We start from the raw sequence: 17,815 nt of genomic DNA, 5'->3' as shown, positions 1-17,815 counted from the left end.
AAAAAGGTCTTGCTGAAGCTCCCGATCTGTACAGACATTGGGAGAGTCAGACCAACCAAACGTGATGCCTCTTCTGGGCATGCACTGCACTTGGTGTGGGGGCACACTGAGTTTAAAGTGCTTCCCCCCACCCCCACATCTGTAAGCAGCCTTATATGGATAGGCACTCCTTTTTTTTTCCCTGGCCGTATGCAAGCAGAGCCCCTTGTTTGACAGTGATGCCAGTTCTCTGACCTTCTATAGGTCAGGTAAGTAATAATCCTGGATTTTTTTTAAGAATAATCCTGGATGTTTTTAGCATCACATATCCATTCTTATTTTCTGAGAAATGCCATGGTAGGAGAGGAGTTTTGTAGCAAACTGGATTGTTCCCTATCTCCATGGGGAGAGATTTTTGAGTCCTGGGCCTGCTGCTGAGAAGGTTCCATGCCCCTCACTCAGTGCTGCATTATGACAGGCTGAGACCCTAAACGATGTGCAGTTTAAGAGGCCCCATTGATATATTAATAAAAATAAATCCAATGTATGAATATTTTTGTCATATTAGAATGAAGATGTCCATATTTAGAGAGTCATTTTCCCATATGTCCTTTATTTACCAAATGATTATTATAAAACTTGATATCAAGTCAGTTATATTTTCTTATTTAGAGGCCCCTCATATTGTGAGGCCCTAAAGCAGGGGTGGGCAAAATGTGGCCCACCAGGCCATTCTATCCAGCCCTCAGGGCCCGTAAAAAATTTAGAAAATGAATATTAATCTGCCCCCGGCTGCCTGTCATGTGGCCCTCAATGGCTTGCCAAACTCAATAAGCGGCCCTCCACCCAAAATAATTGCCCACCCCTGCCTAAACTGTAGCTTAGGTAGTTTATACCTAAATCCAGCACTGCCCTCACTTTTTAAATTTTGGTTCCAATATGAATAATGTGATTTTTTTCAGACTAACTCTGATAATTCATGCCAAAGCTGATAATTTAATTCTAGTAAAATGATTTCCAAACTTTCCAAGGAAACTTGGGAAGATCCATATGGCCGTAAGTAAGTTGTTCATGCACAAAAATTGATAGCTGCACATCCAAAACAAGGAATGTAACAATAGCATTGTTTGCATTTGTATTATCCTTGTTAGGTAAACAAACTACATGGTTGAATTCAGTAGCACAATAACTAGCAGAAGTTGAGTTTTGCCCTTATTTTATAATTTGGCATGAACTAAATTTTAGGTATGCAAAAGCATTTGAGCCTTGGAACTAGTTCATATTTATTTTATTGACAATTTTACAGGCCAAACATCTTTCTGCTCATGTATTTGTTCTGAGAATATTTGCTGCTCTAGTCTGTTGTGAGACTCTTGCCCTTTTTATACTGCTATAGTATCCATGTTTTCATTATGTGTGCTGTTTCAGCACTTAACATACAACATATAAGAGCAAGGGCATGGAACTGATAGCCCATAGCTGAACACTGCAAAAGGTTTATAGTATTTGAAATGTTAAGGAGGGTCCATATATGCAAATTACTGCTACCTCTAAAATGACTGAATAACACCCTGTCCAAATGCACACACATTTTAGATTCTGATTCTGGTCCACTTTTTTGCCTTTGAGTCTGTCTTCAATAATTGACACAGGCAATCCCTTTCTTTTCTTAATTCTGTAAATTCACTTACTCAGATATACCAGTTTTTCTTATTCAGCTGTCTTCAGGATGTCTGCTACAAAGTCTACTCTGGAAAGTGACTGTGTAAAAATGGTATTCAATTATTCAAGAAGGCAGCTTCCTATATGTACAGTGTCATATCTACTAATGTAAGTGATTGATATATATTTACATCTCCTAGTATTGCAGAGCTATCCCAGATATGGAAGAGTGATTTGAATTTGGTTTTAACTCATGAAACAATAGAAATTTTCATTTAGTTCCAAATGAATGGTCACATTCATCCTTCACTGAAGATAATAGTGTCAGGCATATAACAGCTATGCACAACATGCAGACTGAAGGCTGCATGAGGCCCACCAAGGCAAACTTAATACTCTGCCATAATTTTTTATTAAAAGAAAAAGGATTTAAAAAACAAATCAGTGAGTCCTGCGTCCTCACTGTGGAACAATTAATTAACTTGGATGAGAGATCCACTTTCCTTCTTACAAACGTATTGAGAGCATACATCCAATCAAAATGGATCCCACTAGTGATGCCCAAGGGAAAGTGAACTTTTCAAGTGGCCCTCAATAAAGTTTGAGTTGTTTTCCTCTGGCAGTAGCTAAGAAGAGCATATGCAGAATCTTTAGGGGGTTGATCACTGGCAGAACAAACACCGTTTGGGTTTTAGAACACAGATTGAATCTCTCAAACCTCTGGACCATTTTCTGTAGTTTAAACTATTTAGCTTATCTTGCCAGTATAATTTGGGATCCTAATCAGAAAAAAAACAACAGAAGTAGCCATCCCTGAAATACAGAATCATAGAAACTTAGAGAAATGGGGCTGGATGGGACCTCTGTTAGTCATCTAGGGCAGCCCCCAGCTCAGGGCAGGATCATTCGTAACTAAACCATTCCAGTCAATTGTCTTCTGACCTACTTTTAAAAGTTTCCAATGATGGAGATTCCACAACCACTCTAGGCAACCTGTTTCAATAATTAACCAACCCCATAGCAAGAAGTACTATCAAGTACTACCAACTGTATTTGAATACATTAGGGCTGTTCAACTTCCAAGCAGCTCAGTGTCACATGCCATGCAAGTCACACCACTGGGCTACAAAACACATAGAGACTCCCACTCCTGCCTGGGTATCATGGGCTGCATTGCCCTGGGATCAGGGCAGGAAGTGCAAGCCAAAGAAGGGAGGGGCAGCCCAGGGTCCCCAGCTGCTGCTGCAGCCAGAACAGTAGGGGGAGCAATGGCTGAATGGGAAACCACAACAAAACAGTTGTTACAACTTCTTGTAATGACTACTTCATGGCCCCTAATGAAGAATTAAACATATACTTGAAAAGTTGGCATATTAGACTGGGACTTTGAGCCATCTAGTTTTAAAGCGTGCCTTTTGGAATGCCTAATACTTGATCATGCTCTTAAAAATGGCTGCCACAGCTGACGCATGAGTTCAGGTTAAGAAAGATTAAAATCATCATTAAAAAACAAGAAAAGTTGCACATTGCATTTGGGTCCTACTGTTGGTACAGGAAAGGACAGCAGAATGGGACTTGCACACCTTTTCCCTGTGCTATATATGTTTTGCAAAGCAACAGAAAGGTTTAATCCTGGGGATCTTAATTTGATACATTTTACCATTATGGAAGTCATTGCAAAGAAAAAGTACAGTGGATTATGTTCTGGTGAGATGCTTTTAATAGTACTGCATACAGAATTGAAAGGATGTTCTTGGTCATGCTGGAACAGCCAGCTTGATGCTAGGCAGAGGCTGTTGATTTAAGTTCTGCAACCACCTGCAATATCTCACATTACTGTGCAAAGGAAGCAACAGTATTTAATGTCATTAGCATGAGACAAAACATGCAAACTTGCTGCTCTATATGCAGTTATTTGGTGGTAAGTGACCATGTATGAGCAGTGTATTGATTCTGAAGTTGAAATATGCACTAATTCCTACTATTCCTAAAAACAGTACCAACAATAAGAGACTCATTTTTCTAAAAAACTGAACTGACCTCTATGGTCACTGATTAAGGAGGAGTAAATTCACCTGGATGATCTTGATCAGTGGATCAAGGATGTACCATTTAACTTATTGCAAGTGACTAACCTTTGGTGGCACTAAAAACAGCAGTAATGCCTACTAAAAAAAGTAAACCGAGTGAAACTGGAAAGTAATGAGCTTCCCCTGTGAAACATTTCAGCGGGAATATAAAACCTGAAAAATATACTGGAGCTTGCATGTGGGAAGCAAGCAGTGGGGAAAAAAGGAAGGGAAACCTAAACCTCCACTATGAATGGGAAAAAATGTAGTTTTGTATATTAGTGTCATGTTTAAGTTCACCTTTTCATTGGATGTTGCTGAGTACCTCTCATTAATGAAAGATGAAAACGCTTTCAGTTTTCCTTACTAAAGACATGACAGCCCTATATATTATATGGCAGGTGATACATTTTAACTTTTATATTACATTATTATTATTATTTTATTACAGCACATAAAATGTACTAATCAATGTACATATGCACATGCACACACACACACACAGATATTCAAGCCTTGAGGAAAGAAACAGGGTTTGCCAAAGTTAAGTGGGTGAAGTTTGTGAAAAAAATGCATCTTCATATTACTCACCTCCAAATTAAATTCATTGCTGGTGTAACGCCCATTCAGCTCAGAGCACTTCACCCTAAACTTTCTGTCAAAGATGTTTGAAGCATGCCAATTACGATATCGAACCTGTCGAAGCACCTGTTCATAGTTTCTCATTGTGTCCACACCTGAATCAATAACACAGCATTAATGAGTACCCAGGGGTGCTTTAAGACAAACATTGTAAAAACCCTTATACTTGTATTGTACTGTAGAAGCATTGTACTGTACAGGGAAATTACATGATATGAGAAAGAATAATAATTTGAACAGAACATTATGAAAATAGGAATGTATCATGGATTCCAACTCGCATCAAATTATGTGACAGAAATGTTAGGACATTAGGGACTTTAACAAAATCTGGTATTTCCATAATAGAGAGGAAAAATAATTTAAATATTGTAATCCAGACTATAATATGAACTGTAATAGGTTAGGCAGTGGTCACTGCTGAGCTGGTAACCAAAGGTCGCCCCTCTCCTTGTATACTGTTTTATGCAACTTGTCATAGCTTTTTCCAGTCAAAGGGAATGCAGATTCTGCTCCACTGTATGCTTGTGGAGGAGTCTCCTGTTTCCCTGCAAGTGGTTTGCAGATGTTGACTCCAACAAGGTGATTTAGGGTACTTACACAAGTTACATTTTTCACTCGATCTGGCTCCTGGAACTGCTCTACAGCTGTGACACAACACACAGTGACAGCTGCAAAGTGCTTTTAAAATGGGTGGTCACATGAAAAATTAACCCTCAATAAATCAGCTATTAGCTGAAGGCACTATAGTGCACAGTATTCAGGTTCCTTCGAGGGCTAACAGCAAGCACTGGCCCAGTCCCACCCCTGGGGCTGTCAGCCAGGGGGATGGAAAGTGGGGGGCAAGGGCAGAGGATGAGGGGCCAGCATGCAGCTGCCAGCTGGGCTTTCCATGGTCAGAGAGGGGGTGGGGGTGTGGAACAGAGTCCCTTTGCCTCATGGGCTCCTCTGAGCTACCCCAGCTAAGGTATAGCGGGGAGCCAGGCTGGGTATGTGAAACAAGGGGACCATGTTCTACCCTGCCACGACCCTAGCTCTGGTGAAGGCAAAGCCAAGCTGGCAGCTGCATGCTGCTGCTGTCAATAGGCTTGAGCTGGGGGTGGGGGAAAGGAGATCCCCCTTGTCCGCCCACCCAAGCCTCTTGACAGGGGCAGCCTACAGTTGTCGGCTCAGCTTTGCTGTGGCCAGAGCTGAGGGGGAGGCAGGGCTGGAGATAGGGCTGGTGTGGCGGCCTCCTCAGGGGCTGCTGGAGCACCGCCACTTACTGGCCAGGGCCAGTGAAGGTAGCCTTGAGCCTCCATGACCCAAAAGGCTTGGGAGGGGGCTCTTAACTCATTGCACTTTGTGTATAGCACCATGAGTTAGAGTGCAGCCCCTAAACTTCTGTAAGCACCCTAGTTACACCTGGGGGTGGGAGGGGTGGGCTACACCATGGATCTCAGGGTAAAATTGTGCTCTTCCCTGGTACAAGCTGCTCTACAGCTTGTCTATGGTAAGTTCTCTTCAGCCTTACCAGGAAAAAACAAACTAGCCCTTTCATTTGAAAAATGTAATAGAAATAGAAATAAGAGAGGTCCATGAGAGTACCATAGATTGAATATCCTGTTGTGGAATTTGTAGCATCTAGATGTTTTCCTTTAATTTCCTTATGATCCAGCTCTAAACATTCCTGTTTGGGATCTAGCTCCAAGCCAATAACCAAAATGTCACAGAAATCCAAGTTGTGAAGCATTTCTTCTAACACAATTGGCTTATAGACTGTGAACATAGAGAACACACCATACAGAAATAAGCAAAATCAGAGAAACAGTCACATGATAGTATAATGCGGTTTGCATCACAGCTGTCAGTTTTCATTGGGAATGGATGAATAGTCCTTGGCAGGTATCAAACACAAACTATAGTATGCGAATCAAAAGGAAGCAGTCATAAATGCCCAAACACAGTGGTGATGAGAGCACATGACTACCTAGATTGATGCACGATACACTGCACCACAATAAAAACAACCACTAAAGAGTATATTAGAAAAATAAAATTAAGACTTCATCTTGGAGTAAATTCACGTTAACAATTTTGTTTTTGAAGACTATATTGATATCATCCTGGTGTTTCTTGATGCAGGACATTACTCCACATGCCAAGGAACTGAGAACTCAAAGTATAATTTTTTCTTTCTATGACTGCATGATTCTCTCAATAATTCAATGGCCCATAAAAAACTCTGCATTACAGAAAATGGTGTGCCATCTATCCAAGAACTAGTGTGGTCATAAATGGAAATACCAAATGATCACATATTATCTTGACTTAAAAAAATTGAGTTGCAAACTGTCTCTTCTTCAAATAGTGTAGGATAAAAAAAATTCTGTCATAGAAGAAAGAGTTGTATGTAGATTTAAGATTTCAATTCTCTGGTCCACTTGGCACAAAGTGGTTGGAAAGGTTGTTTAACTGACTGCGCAAGGATGCTCCTTACATGAGATGAATTTCTAGAATGACAATGACTTTTGTCACCCCTTGCCAAGCTTTGACTGCAGGGAATGTTTGCAGGAGGCAAAAATAGAAGAACTTTTTGCCTTAGCCTCTCTTGCATTTAGGATAGTGAGTCATAACTAGCTTAACTCAGTCATATAACCTTAAGGCTATTCTAAGTCATACCAGAGACCTGACCAGTCCCCAGGATCATGGAAACACATATGGGATTGAGTCATCATTGCTTTAGTCCCCTCAGCTATGCTACATATATCTTTACGGCACCTGGTGATCTAGTTTTAAATATTACGTTAAGGAACTTTTCTAATATCGGTGAAAAATTAACTCAGGTTACATACAGCAATGTTTATAATAGCCTCTGTACTTCAATCTCTCATGCAATAACTAAGTCGACTGAAAGAATTATTCAAGCCATGTAACGAAGTAATTATGCATAATTGAATATTGTTTGCAAAAATGGAATCTTTCCCCACAATTATTGCAGCATTTCAGCTGAAAAATACTTCAACCATCTGTCTTTAAACACACATAACGATTGTGGACTCCTTAAAAACAACCTTGCAAAAATGCCTCAGGCCCATACTTTACAGGTGTGTAGGTGCCTAATTCCCAAGAACTTACATAACCTTAAAATTTCTCCCTTAGTCACATTTGAAAACAAAGCTTACACATTTAGCAGTGATCAAATCAATGGATAAATTAATTTAACATTGGGACTCAGCGATTCAAGAACTTAAACTGATGCTACCTAGATTCTTATGTAAGAGACTTTTAAAAAGTTGTTAATGTTCATGGATATGCAGTTATTTATTAGCAGCATCCTTAACATGCAGAAGGAATTGGTCTTCTCTTTGCTACACAGGTAACTTTTTGATGCATTAGCCCACATGAAGTGCATTTATGATATAAAATACTTTCTGGTTTTTTAGAGCACAGGCACAGTTTAAGGCAACTGATAATTAGGTTTATTATAGAAACGGCCTCAGGGAATCCATGCCCCTAAACCTACTAAACATTAATGGGTTCATCATTTCTTAAAGATGTGTGAATGGTTGCTACTTGTACTGGTCTGATGGATGCTGTTCAGAATGCTTCTTCAGCTGTTATTTATTTTTTAATTACATTTTAGAACCACAGCTCAAAGCCAGACCTTTTAGTGAGGATTTTAGTCACGTTACTTGTATTTCCTGAAGTTCACCTACCATTGAATACTAATATTTCTATTAATATTCATGATGATGCTAATAATAGTAATAGGTTATTATAGAATTATTTTCATCTGTAATTTTTTAAAATGCTTTACAAAGGAGGTCAATATTATTAATCCCATTTCACAGATTCAAACCCTGACGTACAGGAAGGTAAAATGACTTGTCCAGATTCAGTCACAAGGCCAGTAGCAAAGCTAGGAATAGAATCCACTCTTTACCCCTAAGTCATGAGATTTGATGTTACATCACAATAAGGAGAGGTCATTTTTCAAAAGCAAATGTAAACACGATTGCCAATGGTTTAGGGGAACTGCTCCAAAAGAACAGACATTTAGAGGTCTGACAAACTTTTGCTAGTGGATTTTGTTGGAACTCTGCTACCATGCCCCATATAAGGTCTCTCCAACCTTGTATCTAAAAATCTTTTCTTTGGACAACACTACAATTATCTGACTCCTAGACCAGTGTTTCCCAACTGGTGTGCCACAGCACAGTGGTGTGCTGTCAGGCATGAACACCCCCCACCATCTGACTGTCTACAGCAGCATCAGGTGGGGGGCATAGCTGCAGCCAATGATTCAAGCACTGCACCACCCACCCCCCGCCGCTCTGTCTGGCCGCATGCCATTCCCCTGTCCAAGTCCAGTGTGCCACAATTTTTTTTTATTCATGTAAGTGTGCCCATGTGATGGAAAAGGTTGGGAAACGCTGCCTTAGACAGTCAATGCTCTAGCAGAGGGACTCTTAACTTGCTTGTATTGTATACCTAACACAAGACATTAATTCCTATTTAGAGTACTACTACAATAGAAGTAATAGTGCTGAAAACAAATCCACAAACCTCTATCATTTTCTTTAAAGTCCACAGGATGTTCTGTTTTGGTGACTGTGCTGACAATTCTGATGTCTGGAAACAGAGTCACACCTCTCTCACTTTCAAATTGTGTAGCTGGTCTAGCAAAGTGATCCATTCCACTTACTGTAATCTTGGGCTCATTAGCCTGAAACACCATGACATAGGCATCTATATCTGGGATACTAATGCAGACATCTTCACCAAAACATCTGAAAAATATATTATTCATTAACCACATGAACTGTTTTTTTTTTTTTTTTACATTACAGGCATATGCTATACAGCAAGCTGATTTGGCTCCCTAACCCAGTTTTTTTATGCACAATTCCACTATCCAGTGCCTGGCTGATGAATTTTTATACCCATCACCCCATCCTTATTTTCACTACCTTTGTACCCTGCTCAGTCTATGACATACTCTTCTCCAGCAGAACATCTTTCTAAACTCATGCAGCCATCTGCATGTGTTAGTGGTGACAGTACCACCTCTGAGTTACCAATTTCACACATACACAGAAAGTTCATTACTCTTGAATAGTTTAACATACTGATGGCAAGTGCTATCTCTAATAAGGTCAGTATGTAGGTAACATTTAGATGCTTAATCAGCATATAACAAAGCCATCAATGGTTAAAATTATTTAGACAGCAACTAATATTAGCAAACCTAAAATTAAGTAATCAGGTTGATAGTTAATGCTTATAATATGACTATCTTGTTACATGTGAATGAAGAGCCTAACTATATATTTAAACTGAATGCATCATTAGCTCAGTGCTGCATATGTGCACCCCACAACTTCAGTTGAAGTCAATGGATGTTCAGGATCTACAACAAATGAAAGACTTGTCTTTTGCTATGCCAAAGTGAAAATGTTACTGTTTTATTATAACAGTGGAATGATAACAGTGGGACATTCATTTTTATTTAGCCCACAAGCCCATAGCTCCAATGCTACTATGACAGCAGCAAGCAGAAATGATGTTTCTAGCATTAGGGATACTGTCGCCCTGGATGGATATTCTGTTAATTATAATAGGCCTGGTTAAAAGTCATAGCTCTAGGTATGCCAGAAGGTACTTTAATTGGGGAAAAAGGAATAAGGATTATATTTACATTCAGTTGCTATATAATAAACACATTCAATCGTCAAAGTAGACTGAATGTTTTAAGCTCCGTATTGTACACGGCAAATTACCTTTATAAGAACAGTATCATGAAAGCAAAGTATCATAAGAAAACCTCAAATTAATTCAGCATAAAAGTAAATGTCCATAATTTAATTGTATAATGTATCTATATCTATGAATCAAAATTCAGTTTTTATATTTCCAAAGGAAAACAGTAATTCATTTAATAAATATTAGTGATATAATCAGCTTAATTTAATACAACTTACTGAACTTTAGAAGAGACTTTAAGACGCCGTACACCTGCGGTAGGGAACTGTCTAGAGTTGATATATGAGACCTTTCTGAGAGCTTGATTTATATTCTCAATATCATCTCCCTCCATGACAAGGACTGACTGGGAAGGGTTGAAGTGATACTAGGAAAATGCACATAATTAGTATATAAGGAAACAGGTGCAGAGTAAAGAATAACACCTTGCTAGAGAACTCCTCAAAGAGACTCATTAGAATTATAACAATTAAAAAAAAAACTAGTTAGTAGCTATTGTTAGTTAGGTATACATATACTGCTTTTAGGAATAAGTACCAGCCAAATACTCTTCAATCACCCGTCTTAATAATTACTGCTGTAATTAACTGTATAGTAAATTAGAAGCTAGGCAAAGTATTTTGAATCTAGATTGTTTACCTAGTTTCTCATATTACTGCAACTTCGTATTTCACAAATGCAACTTACCACCATCATCACCATTATTATTATTACTGCAAAATATTCTAGGTCAAATTTACTCATGGCAGAAAATCGTTAACTTCAGAGTTATGCCATGAGGGTGTTTGTCCTGCTTTGTTTTTTTTATTTTTTGTGTGTTTTTATTCCAGGTAACTTTTGAGACATTTTTTCATTGTAAATGAACCAAACTTTCCCAAGCTTTATAAAAATCGAGCTTTTTATAAACTTTCCCTTCCACAGCTCCATCAATGTCAATCACAATCACAATCAAAAGGATTCTCCCCATCCTGTCTTATGACCATAGGAAATACCACTATTAAAATTGGGGCTCTGCCTTGGTACAAACAGATGCTCATCTGAGCTGACAGGTCTTAAAGATTCAACTGTTTTCCTTGTAGCCCTGCTGATCTCTCCTATGTCTATAGCACTGAAAGTGGAAAGGCACTAGCCTGCTGACACCATCTATATACAAACTGCAAACAGTGATTCATTTTCCCACCATTGGGACTCACTCAAATTCTATTATTTTCTGAGACAAATAAGTTTGTCTTCTGTTTGGGTTTTTGTAGTTGTTAATCTCCTTTTGAAATATGCCTATTAATCGGTTCAACAAACCATTTGTGTCACATAGAAATACAACTTACTGGAAAACCATATCAATCCCTAAATTTACATCTTATTGCTTGTGTTACATAAAACATAAGGAAATGTACAATAAATGCACTTTCATTCCATGCTGTTCCCCCACAATGAAGACTGTTGATTATGTGAACATGTTTTATATTATATACAACACAAGTATCTGCACACTATGAGAAAATAATGTTAAAAGATAAAGATTAAATGGAATATGGAGATGAGAGGCAGAATAAGCCTGCAGATGAATAGAACAGAGAAAAAGGTTCAAGCCTTGTGCATACAGATCATGCAGCATTTAAGAGGGTTTTTTTTTTTTTTTTACAAAAGAATGTAGGCATGGTCATGCATATCATACTTTTTTAGCTTTTTTAGGGTAGTAATAATAGAGAATTAACTCAACCTAGCTAGTTAACTTAATACCTCAGCTGCCAGAACATCTGGAAGGCTGCCAAAGGGACTAGAGAATGCCCTAGTCTAGACCCCTTTTTCTTTCTCTTTAAAAAAACAGGCTAAAAATAGCAACAATGTCGACAGTATCTCTGAGAGGTACTGCGGATATATGAAAATTAGTCTGCAGAAAAGAGCAGAAATACCAAAACCATAGTGTAAGAAATATTGTGTTATTAATATTGTGTTAAAATATTATTTCCTAGGCAGATATACAGCAGCTTGATTCAGAGTCCAAAGTAACTGGCTGACACTCCTGTTCATATTACTATATGGTTAGATTTACCTAATGTAAGATAAGAAGAATAGACTCCCCCCAGGCATGGTGGGGAATAGACTCCCCCCAGAAGTGGTGCAAGCACCTACTCTGGATACGTTTAAGAAACACCTGGATGCTCATCTTGCTGAGGTCATCTGACACCAGCTGACTTCCTGCCCTTTGGGCAGGGGACTGGACTCGATGATCTCACGAGGTCCCTCCCAGCCCTAACATGTATGAAATCTATGAAGTGCCATGCGAATACCTATGTTATACCTACCAGTGGACAGTAGCGTGCAGCACTCTGATATCAATTTTGTTTATTTTAGATTTTATTTTATTTATTCTACTTTATTTATTTATTTAATATCTGTCCAAGGTCAGATGCCAACTCTGTCTCTTTTATTTGTACTTCCCATGGGCATGCTGACTAGGAAACCCAACATTTGTGTATCTTTGACTGCTTCTTTCATTTTTGGCCTTTTGCTATTACTCTGTTGGACTGGCTGGAAAGTAAAAAATGAAAAGAATCAGCTTTAAAGAAACAGCTAGCCCCTCCTATCATTCTGCAAAAAAAAAAAAAAAAAAAAATGGAATTCAGTGTGTGAAAAGAGAGAAAAAAATCCCTTGTCTTAATTTTTCTCATCTACTGCTGTTCCACTAAGAAAACCAATGACCCATGCTGGAGCAACAGTGGGAAGTAAAACTGAAGACAGTTTTTTCTATCCCTATAAAACAACAGGGTGTTGTAATATTGTAGATTTCAAAATAACAGTAGGGCTAGGGACAGAAGTTATATATACACTGATTTAAATGATCAGAAACTGATTTAAACCTGTAACAACAGAAATTCAGTGCACTTAAAGCACTTTCGAAATGGCTGAAAATGGTTTAAGATAAACTTGGTTGGAAATAGTATTAGACTTAACTGATTTAGGTCAAACCAGTTTATGAACTGTCCCGGATCCCCTCCTGTCTCAAGTTAATTCACAGTCCCCCCAGCATCCCAGGATGCTTTGCAGCTCTGGGCTCTGTTGTCTGCTCCAGCAAGCAGGGTTGGCCCTGTCCCTCCTGTTGGCCTGGGGAAAGGGGCCAGGAGATTTCAGCAGGGGTTTGACTCCACCCCTCCAGAGCCAGGAGCTGGAAGCTAGGAACCATGCCCCCTCCTCAGCCTGAGGGGGTGGGAGGGAGAGCCTGCAGCAGGGGACTTGGCTCGGCACCCTCAGAGCTGGGAGCAGGCCTGGAGTCCCCCAGCCACACCCCCTTCTCAGCCCCCAGGCCAGCTGAGGGGGGAGAAGCCCACAGTAAGGCTTGTGTCCATCCTCAGAACCAGGATCTGAGAGCCACACCTCAGCCTCCAGGCTGGCTGAGGGATGGGGAGAAAGCCCACAGTGGGGGCCTTGGCTCTGCTTCTCAGAGCTGGGAAAAGGGCTGGAATCCCCTAGCTATGTCCCCTTCTCAGCCTCTGGGCTGGTTGAGGGAAGGGGATGGAAAAGCCTAAACCAGGACTTGGCTCTGCCTCCCCTCCCCCCCCCCCCCCCCCACAAAGCCAGGAGCAGGGCTGGAGTCCCCTAGTCATGCCTGCTTCTCAGCCTCCGGACCAACTGATGGGGGGGCATGGCTCCCAGCTCTGGGGGAAGAGTCAAGCTCCAGTGCAGGCTTCTGCCCCCTTCCCCCACCATCAGGCAGCTTGGAGCCTGAGGAGGGAGTGTGGCTCTTGGCTCTAGGGAGCAGATGAAGCCCCCCACCCCTCCCATCAGCCAGCCTGGCAGCTGAGAAGGAGGTGTAGCTAGGGGACTCCAGCCCCACCCTAGCTCCCGGGGGGGGGGGGCATGGTGGAGCCAAGCCACCTGCTGCAGCCCCCCGCTCCCCCCATTCAGTCCAGGGGCTGAGGTGGGGGCATGGCTCTTGGAGAGGAACCAAGGTAGGCTTCCCCTTCACCCTCAGCTAGCCAGAGGCTGAGAAGGCGGTGTTGCTAGGGGACTCCAGCCCTGCTCCCAGCTTTCAGGGGCAGAGCCAAGCCCCCTGCTGTGGACTCCTATCTCCAACTACCCTTAGAGAACCCCAAGCCTAAGGACGGAGCATGGCTCCTGGCTCTGGGGGGCAGAGTCAAGCCCAGTTTGGGCTTCCCTCCACTGTACCCTCAGCTGGCAGGAAGGCTGAGAAGGGTGCATGGCTAGGAGACTCCAGCCCCTCTCTAGCCCCCAGTCCTCACTGCAGGCTTCCCCTCCCCGCCCCCACCTTCCCCCAGCCAACATGGAGGCTGAGAAGGGGGCCTGGCTGGAAGACTCCAGCCACATCCTGGGCTCCAGGCAGGCAGAGTAAAGCCCCCAAGTCAGGCCCTCCCTATTCCCCCATGCTGGGCTGCTCCTGGCTGGGGGTCCAGCGTTGGGCCAAAGGGGTGGGTTTTCCCCCCATGCCTTTCTTCAACTGGCCCAGAGGGTGAGGAGGGGGTGTGGCTGGGGAAATTGGTCAGCTCCTGTCTCTCTGCATTGGCCAGCAGGCTGGGACATGTGCTCTATTCTCTCCCCACCCTGACCACCCTGTACTGGTATGAGCCACTGCAGGGGTCTGGCTGCTTTTTCTGTTTGAAAAGTGAACATCAGTTCACTCGCTTATTAGTTCGATCTATGCAGTTTTGAGAAATCTGCAAAGATTGAATCGATTCACTCTTGGGCTTCTTGACTGTCTGTACTTAGCCTAGCAGAGCAATGACTTTATGTGCATTTTTAGTAACTATAAGCCAAATACAGGATGATTTCAAATATGTACATTTGGGCCTTACTATTTCTGGTGTGCATGTATATTTATACAGACATCCATATAGTAGCAAGTAGGGTTTTCTGCAGAACAGCCTTAAGCTACATGCACAGTCTTTGTTAAAGGACTTTCCTAACAAGTATGTCATTAAAATGTTCTGCATTGCTACGATAGTAGTCCAGTGAAATCATTAATAATGTTCTTACTATAATAAAATAAAACATAGAAATATATTGCTTTCCCTATTTAAAGGCTAATGCCACAAAAAGGAGGGGCCATGAAATATGTCTTATCAAAAAAGGACACAAGATGACATAACACACAGCCAGACAATCCTGACATTTATGATGTTTAAAGACAATGCAGCATTTAATATGTGGGCACTTTAGCTCCTGCAACAATTACTCAAATTGGGTATTACACCAATGGACACTCCCATTGGAATCAGTATGTCTAATACTGATAGTAATTATGACTACATTTTTCAAAATCTGGCCCTAAATTTAAATTAGAAATGTCAAATTCTGTTTCTTGTCTGTAAATATGGAAATCATTAATAACAATTATTTCTATATGTATTTGCATGACACCTCACAGGTCTATGTACTGTTGGTACACACCAGAAACCATAGTAATTTACCTGACAAAAAACAGTGAATTGTGATTGCACAACTGATTCTACCTTAAGTATTACAACAGCAAGTAATAATTATAAGTTGTTGCCACATGCAGGCCACTTAGTTTTACAACTACATCACCTGCTTTCTTAAGTGTTTCATTCCACACATTGTTCCTAAGAAAGTTTGTACAGTGTTTAGCTGTGCCACAAAACAGCTTACTTCTAGTTAGTTGTCCCTTTCCTTGAAATGCACCCTAGGAAAATTACATAGCTGATTGAAAAAAAAAGTATACATTACTTGAATAGTGACAAGATTATTAAAATTTACAGCTGGGATAAGAGAATATCCATCGTCTAACACATCTATCAATAGAAGGAGTGGGTCATTCTGAAAAGAGCTATGTGACATTTTTGCCTTCCTGAAGTCAGAGATTTTGTCACTGACCAGAATGTCACTCCTTATATAGTGTTGTATTTCTGAAGTACTAAGATGATCATGTTTTAAAGCTTATACTGCAAGGCACATGCAAAATGGAAATAGTTAAGTTAATCCACAGAAGTTAAATTGCAGCATTTTCTGATTGTTTTCATATGTAATTGTTCCACCTTAATGAGATCATAATGTAGTTTTCCCGGTGGAATATATTTTGAATGTCACAGTCAGAACATATAGCCCCTGTTTTCAGAGTTGCCACCAAATGAAACGTATTCCACTGTTACTTTATATTTTCTGTTACTTTAAAGCTACTTCAGGTCAAAACTCAGGTCAATAAAATATAAAGTTTTCTAAAGCTACTTCAGGTCAATAAAATATAACAGTCTCTGCAAACATGTCTGTTGCTGTAAATGGTGCCAAAACAGGGCATGGACAGCATGACCTGGCACTTCCTAGGGAATATGAAATACCTGTGGCACCTTACTTTGTAAGTGTACATCTTTGAAATAATGGAAACACTTTCCTTGGCAGTGTCATAGTTCTCCTGTTACACTTTTTTTTTTGCATGACTATGGGAAATCACATTGCTTCTGGGAGTACATCTGTACTTTGTGTACTCCACCTTGGGCTCTCCAGTTCATAAATCAGCTCTAAATTTTATCAAAGATGATGTCAGTTCATCTCTCACCTTTATTCCTTGGCCAAGACTCTCAAGAGAATTAATATCTAGACCTTCCTTGCAGGCCTGCAAACAGGAAATCACTTTCTGACTCTCAATTTTGCCTGGCCGGATAGTGAGGCTGGCAAGACTGCCATGGAAATACTGAGCAAATCTTGGTTTAGTGACTTCACCTCCTGCAAGAGAGGAAATAAAAAAATATTATAATTAACACAAATACAAATACAGATTTTTCTAATAAGTGAGCCTACAATGTTATAATGTACAATTGCAGATCTGATATCTGATGTAATCCAATTATTTTAACCTTATGCCAGGTACTGTGAGTGAGCGAACAGAATCCTAACTAGAATAGGTTTTATGTATTGTTGCGATGGAATTTAGAAACTTCATGGTGGGTACATCTACATGAGATGTTTCACCACATAATAGACTAATTGCACAGTAAGATATCACTGTCTACACGTACAGGTGCCTACTATGCAGTCAGTTAGTTTACTGTCTGCTCTCACCCACAGCCACTGACGAGCCATAGAGGGAGCCACACTGGTGTCATCCTTGGTGCCACACATCATGTCCTGGGGGCTCAACTGGTCCCAGGATGAGACCACAGACCTCACTGCACTGTGGGGCAAGGCCGAGGTCCAGAGCCAGGTCACGTGGGGCGAGTGTGCCAATGCCCACATCTATGAGGTCCTGATGGGCCACATGCAGAGCACAGGCATGACTGTTCAGCACGCCAGTGCCGCATAAAGGTCAAGGCCTTGCAGGAGCAGTGAGTCCATGTCACTGACCACAACTGCCGGTCAGGGGCTACCTGCAGAACCATGCCTTTTATATGGCAACTGGATCACATCCTGGTGTTCATGGCACAGCCATACCACGTTCTCCAGCACAGCCATCCTTCGGAAGCCTCCACACAGCCTGCCAGTGGCAGTAAGTTGTCACCAGGGGAGGGCCCCTCAGGACAGCAAGAGTATGTCCCACCCCAGTCTGTACCCCAGCATCATCCAGCAGCTCTAGCAGTCCAGGCAAGCGCCTGCCCCACCAGCTCCAGGTGTGCAGCCCCACCCAGAAGCCAGCCTGGGCATGTCACCACCTGCCCTCAACAACTCCAGTCTCTCCCCAGAGGGGGGGCCCTGCTTGGCCAGCCAGGCACTGTGGCCCTGCAGCCCAGGACACCACTGGGAGCCGCATG

The 17,815-nt window shown here is 41.3% G+C and overlaps 1 protein-coding gene across 1 annotated transcript in view; it reads right to left on the bottom strand.

Moving 5' to 3' along the window:
• CLSTN2 (calsyntenin 2) overlaps nucleotides 1–17,815 on the bottom strand; it is a 704,981-nt gene that overhangs the window by 19,388 nt on the left and 667,778 nt on the right. Inside the window, exons 11-15 of the mRNA XM_025215679.1 lie at nucleotides 16,627–16,793; nucleotides 10,316–10,464; nucleotides 8,901–9,124; nucleotides 5,940–6,110; nucleotides 4,302–4,447 (exon numbers count right to left, since the gene is read on the bottom strand). Coding sequence (XP_025071464.1) covers nucleotides 4,302–4,447; nucleotides 5,940–6,110; nucleotides 8,901–9,124; nucleotides 10,316–10,464; nucleotides 16,627–16,793 — 857 coding nt within the window. The remainder of the gene's footprint in view (nucleotides 1–4,301; nucleotides 4,448–5,939; nucleotides 6,111–8,900; nucleotides 9,125–10,315; nucleotides 10,465–16,626; nucleotides 16,794–17,815) is intronic.

Source organism: Alligator sinensis, unplaced genomic scaffold, assembly GCF_000455745.1.
Source record: "Alligator sinensis unplaced genomic scaffold, ASM45574v1 scaffold187_1, whole genome shotgun sequence".
Taxonomy (NCBI): Eukaryota; Metazoa; Chordata; order Crocodylia; family Alligatoridae; genus Alligator; species Alligator sinensis.
The sequence above is the reverse complement of the archived record's forward strand: the minus strand, read 5'-3'. Positions and strand labels throughout refer to the sequence as shown.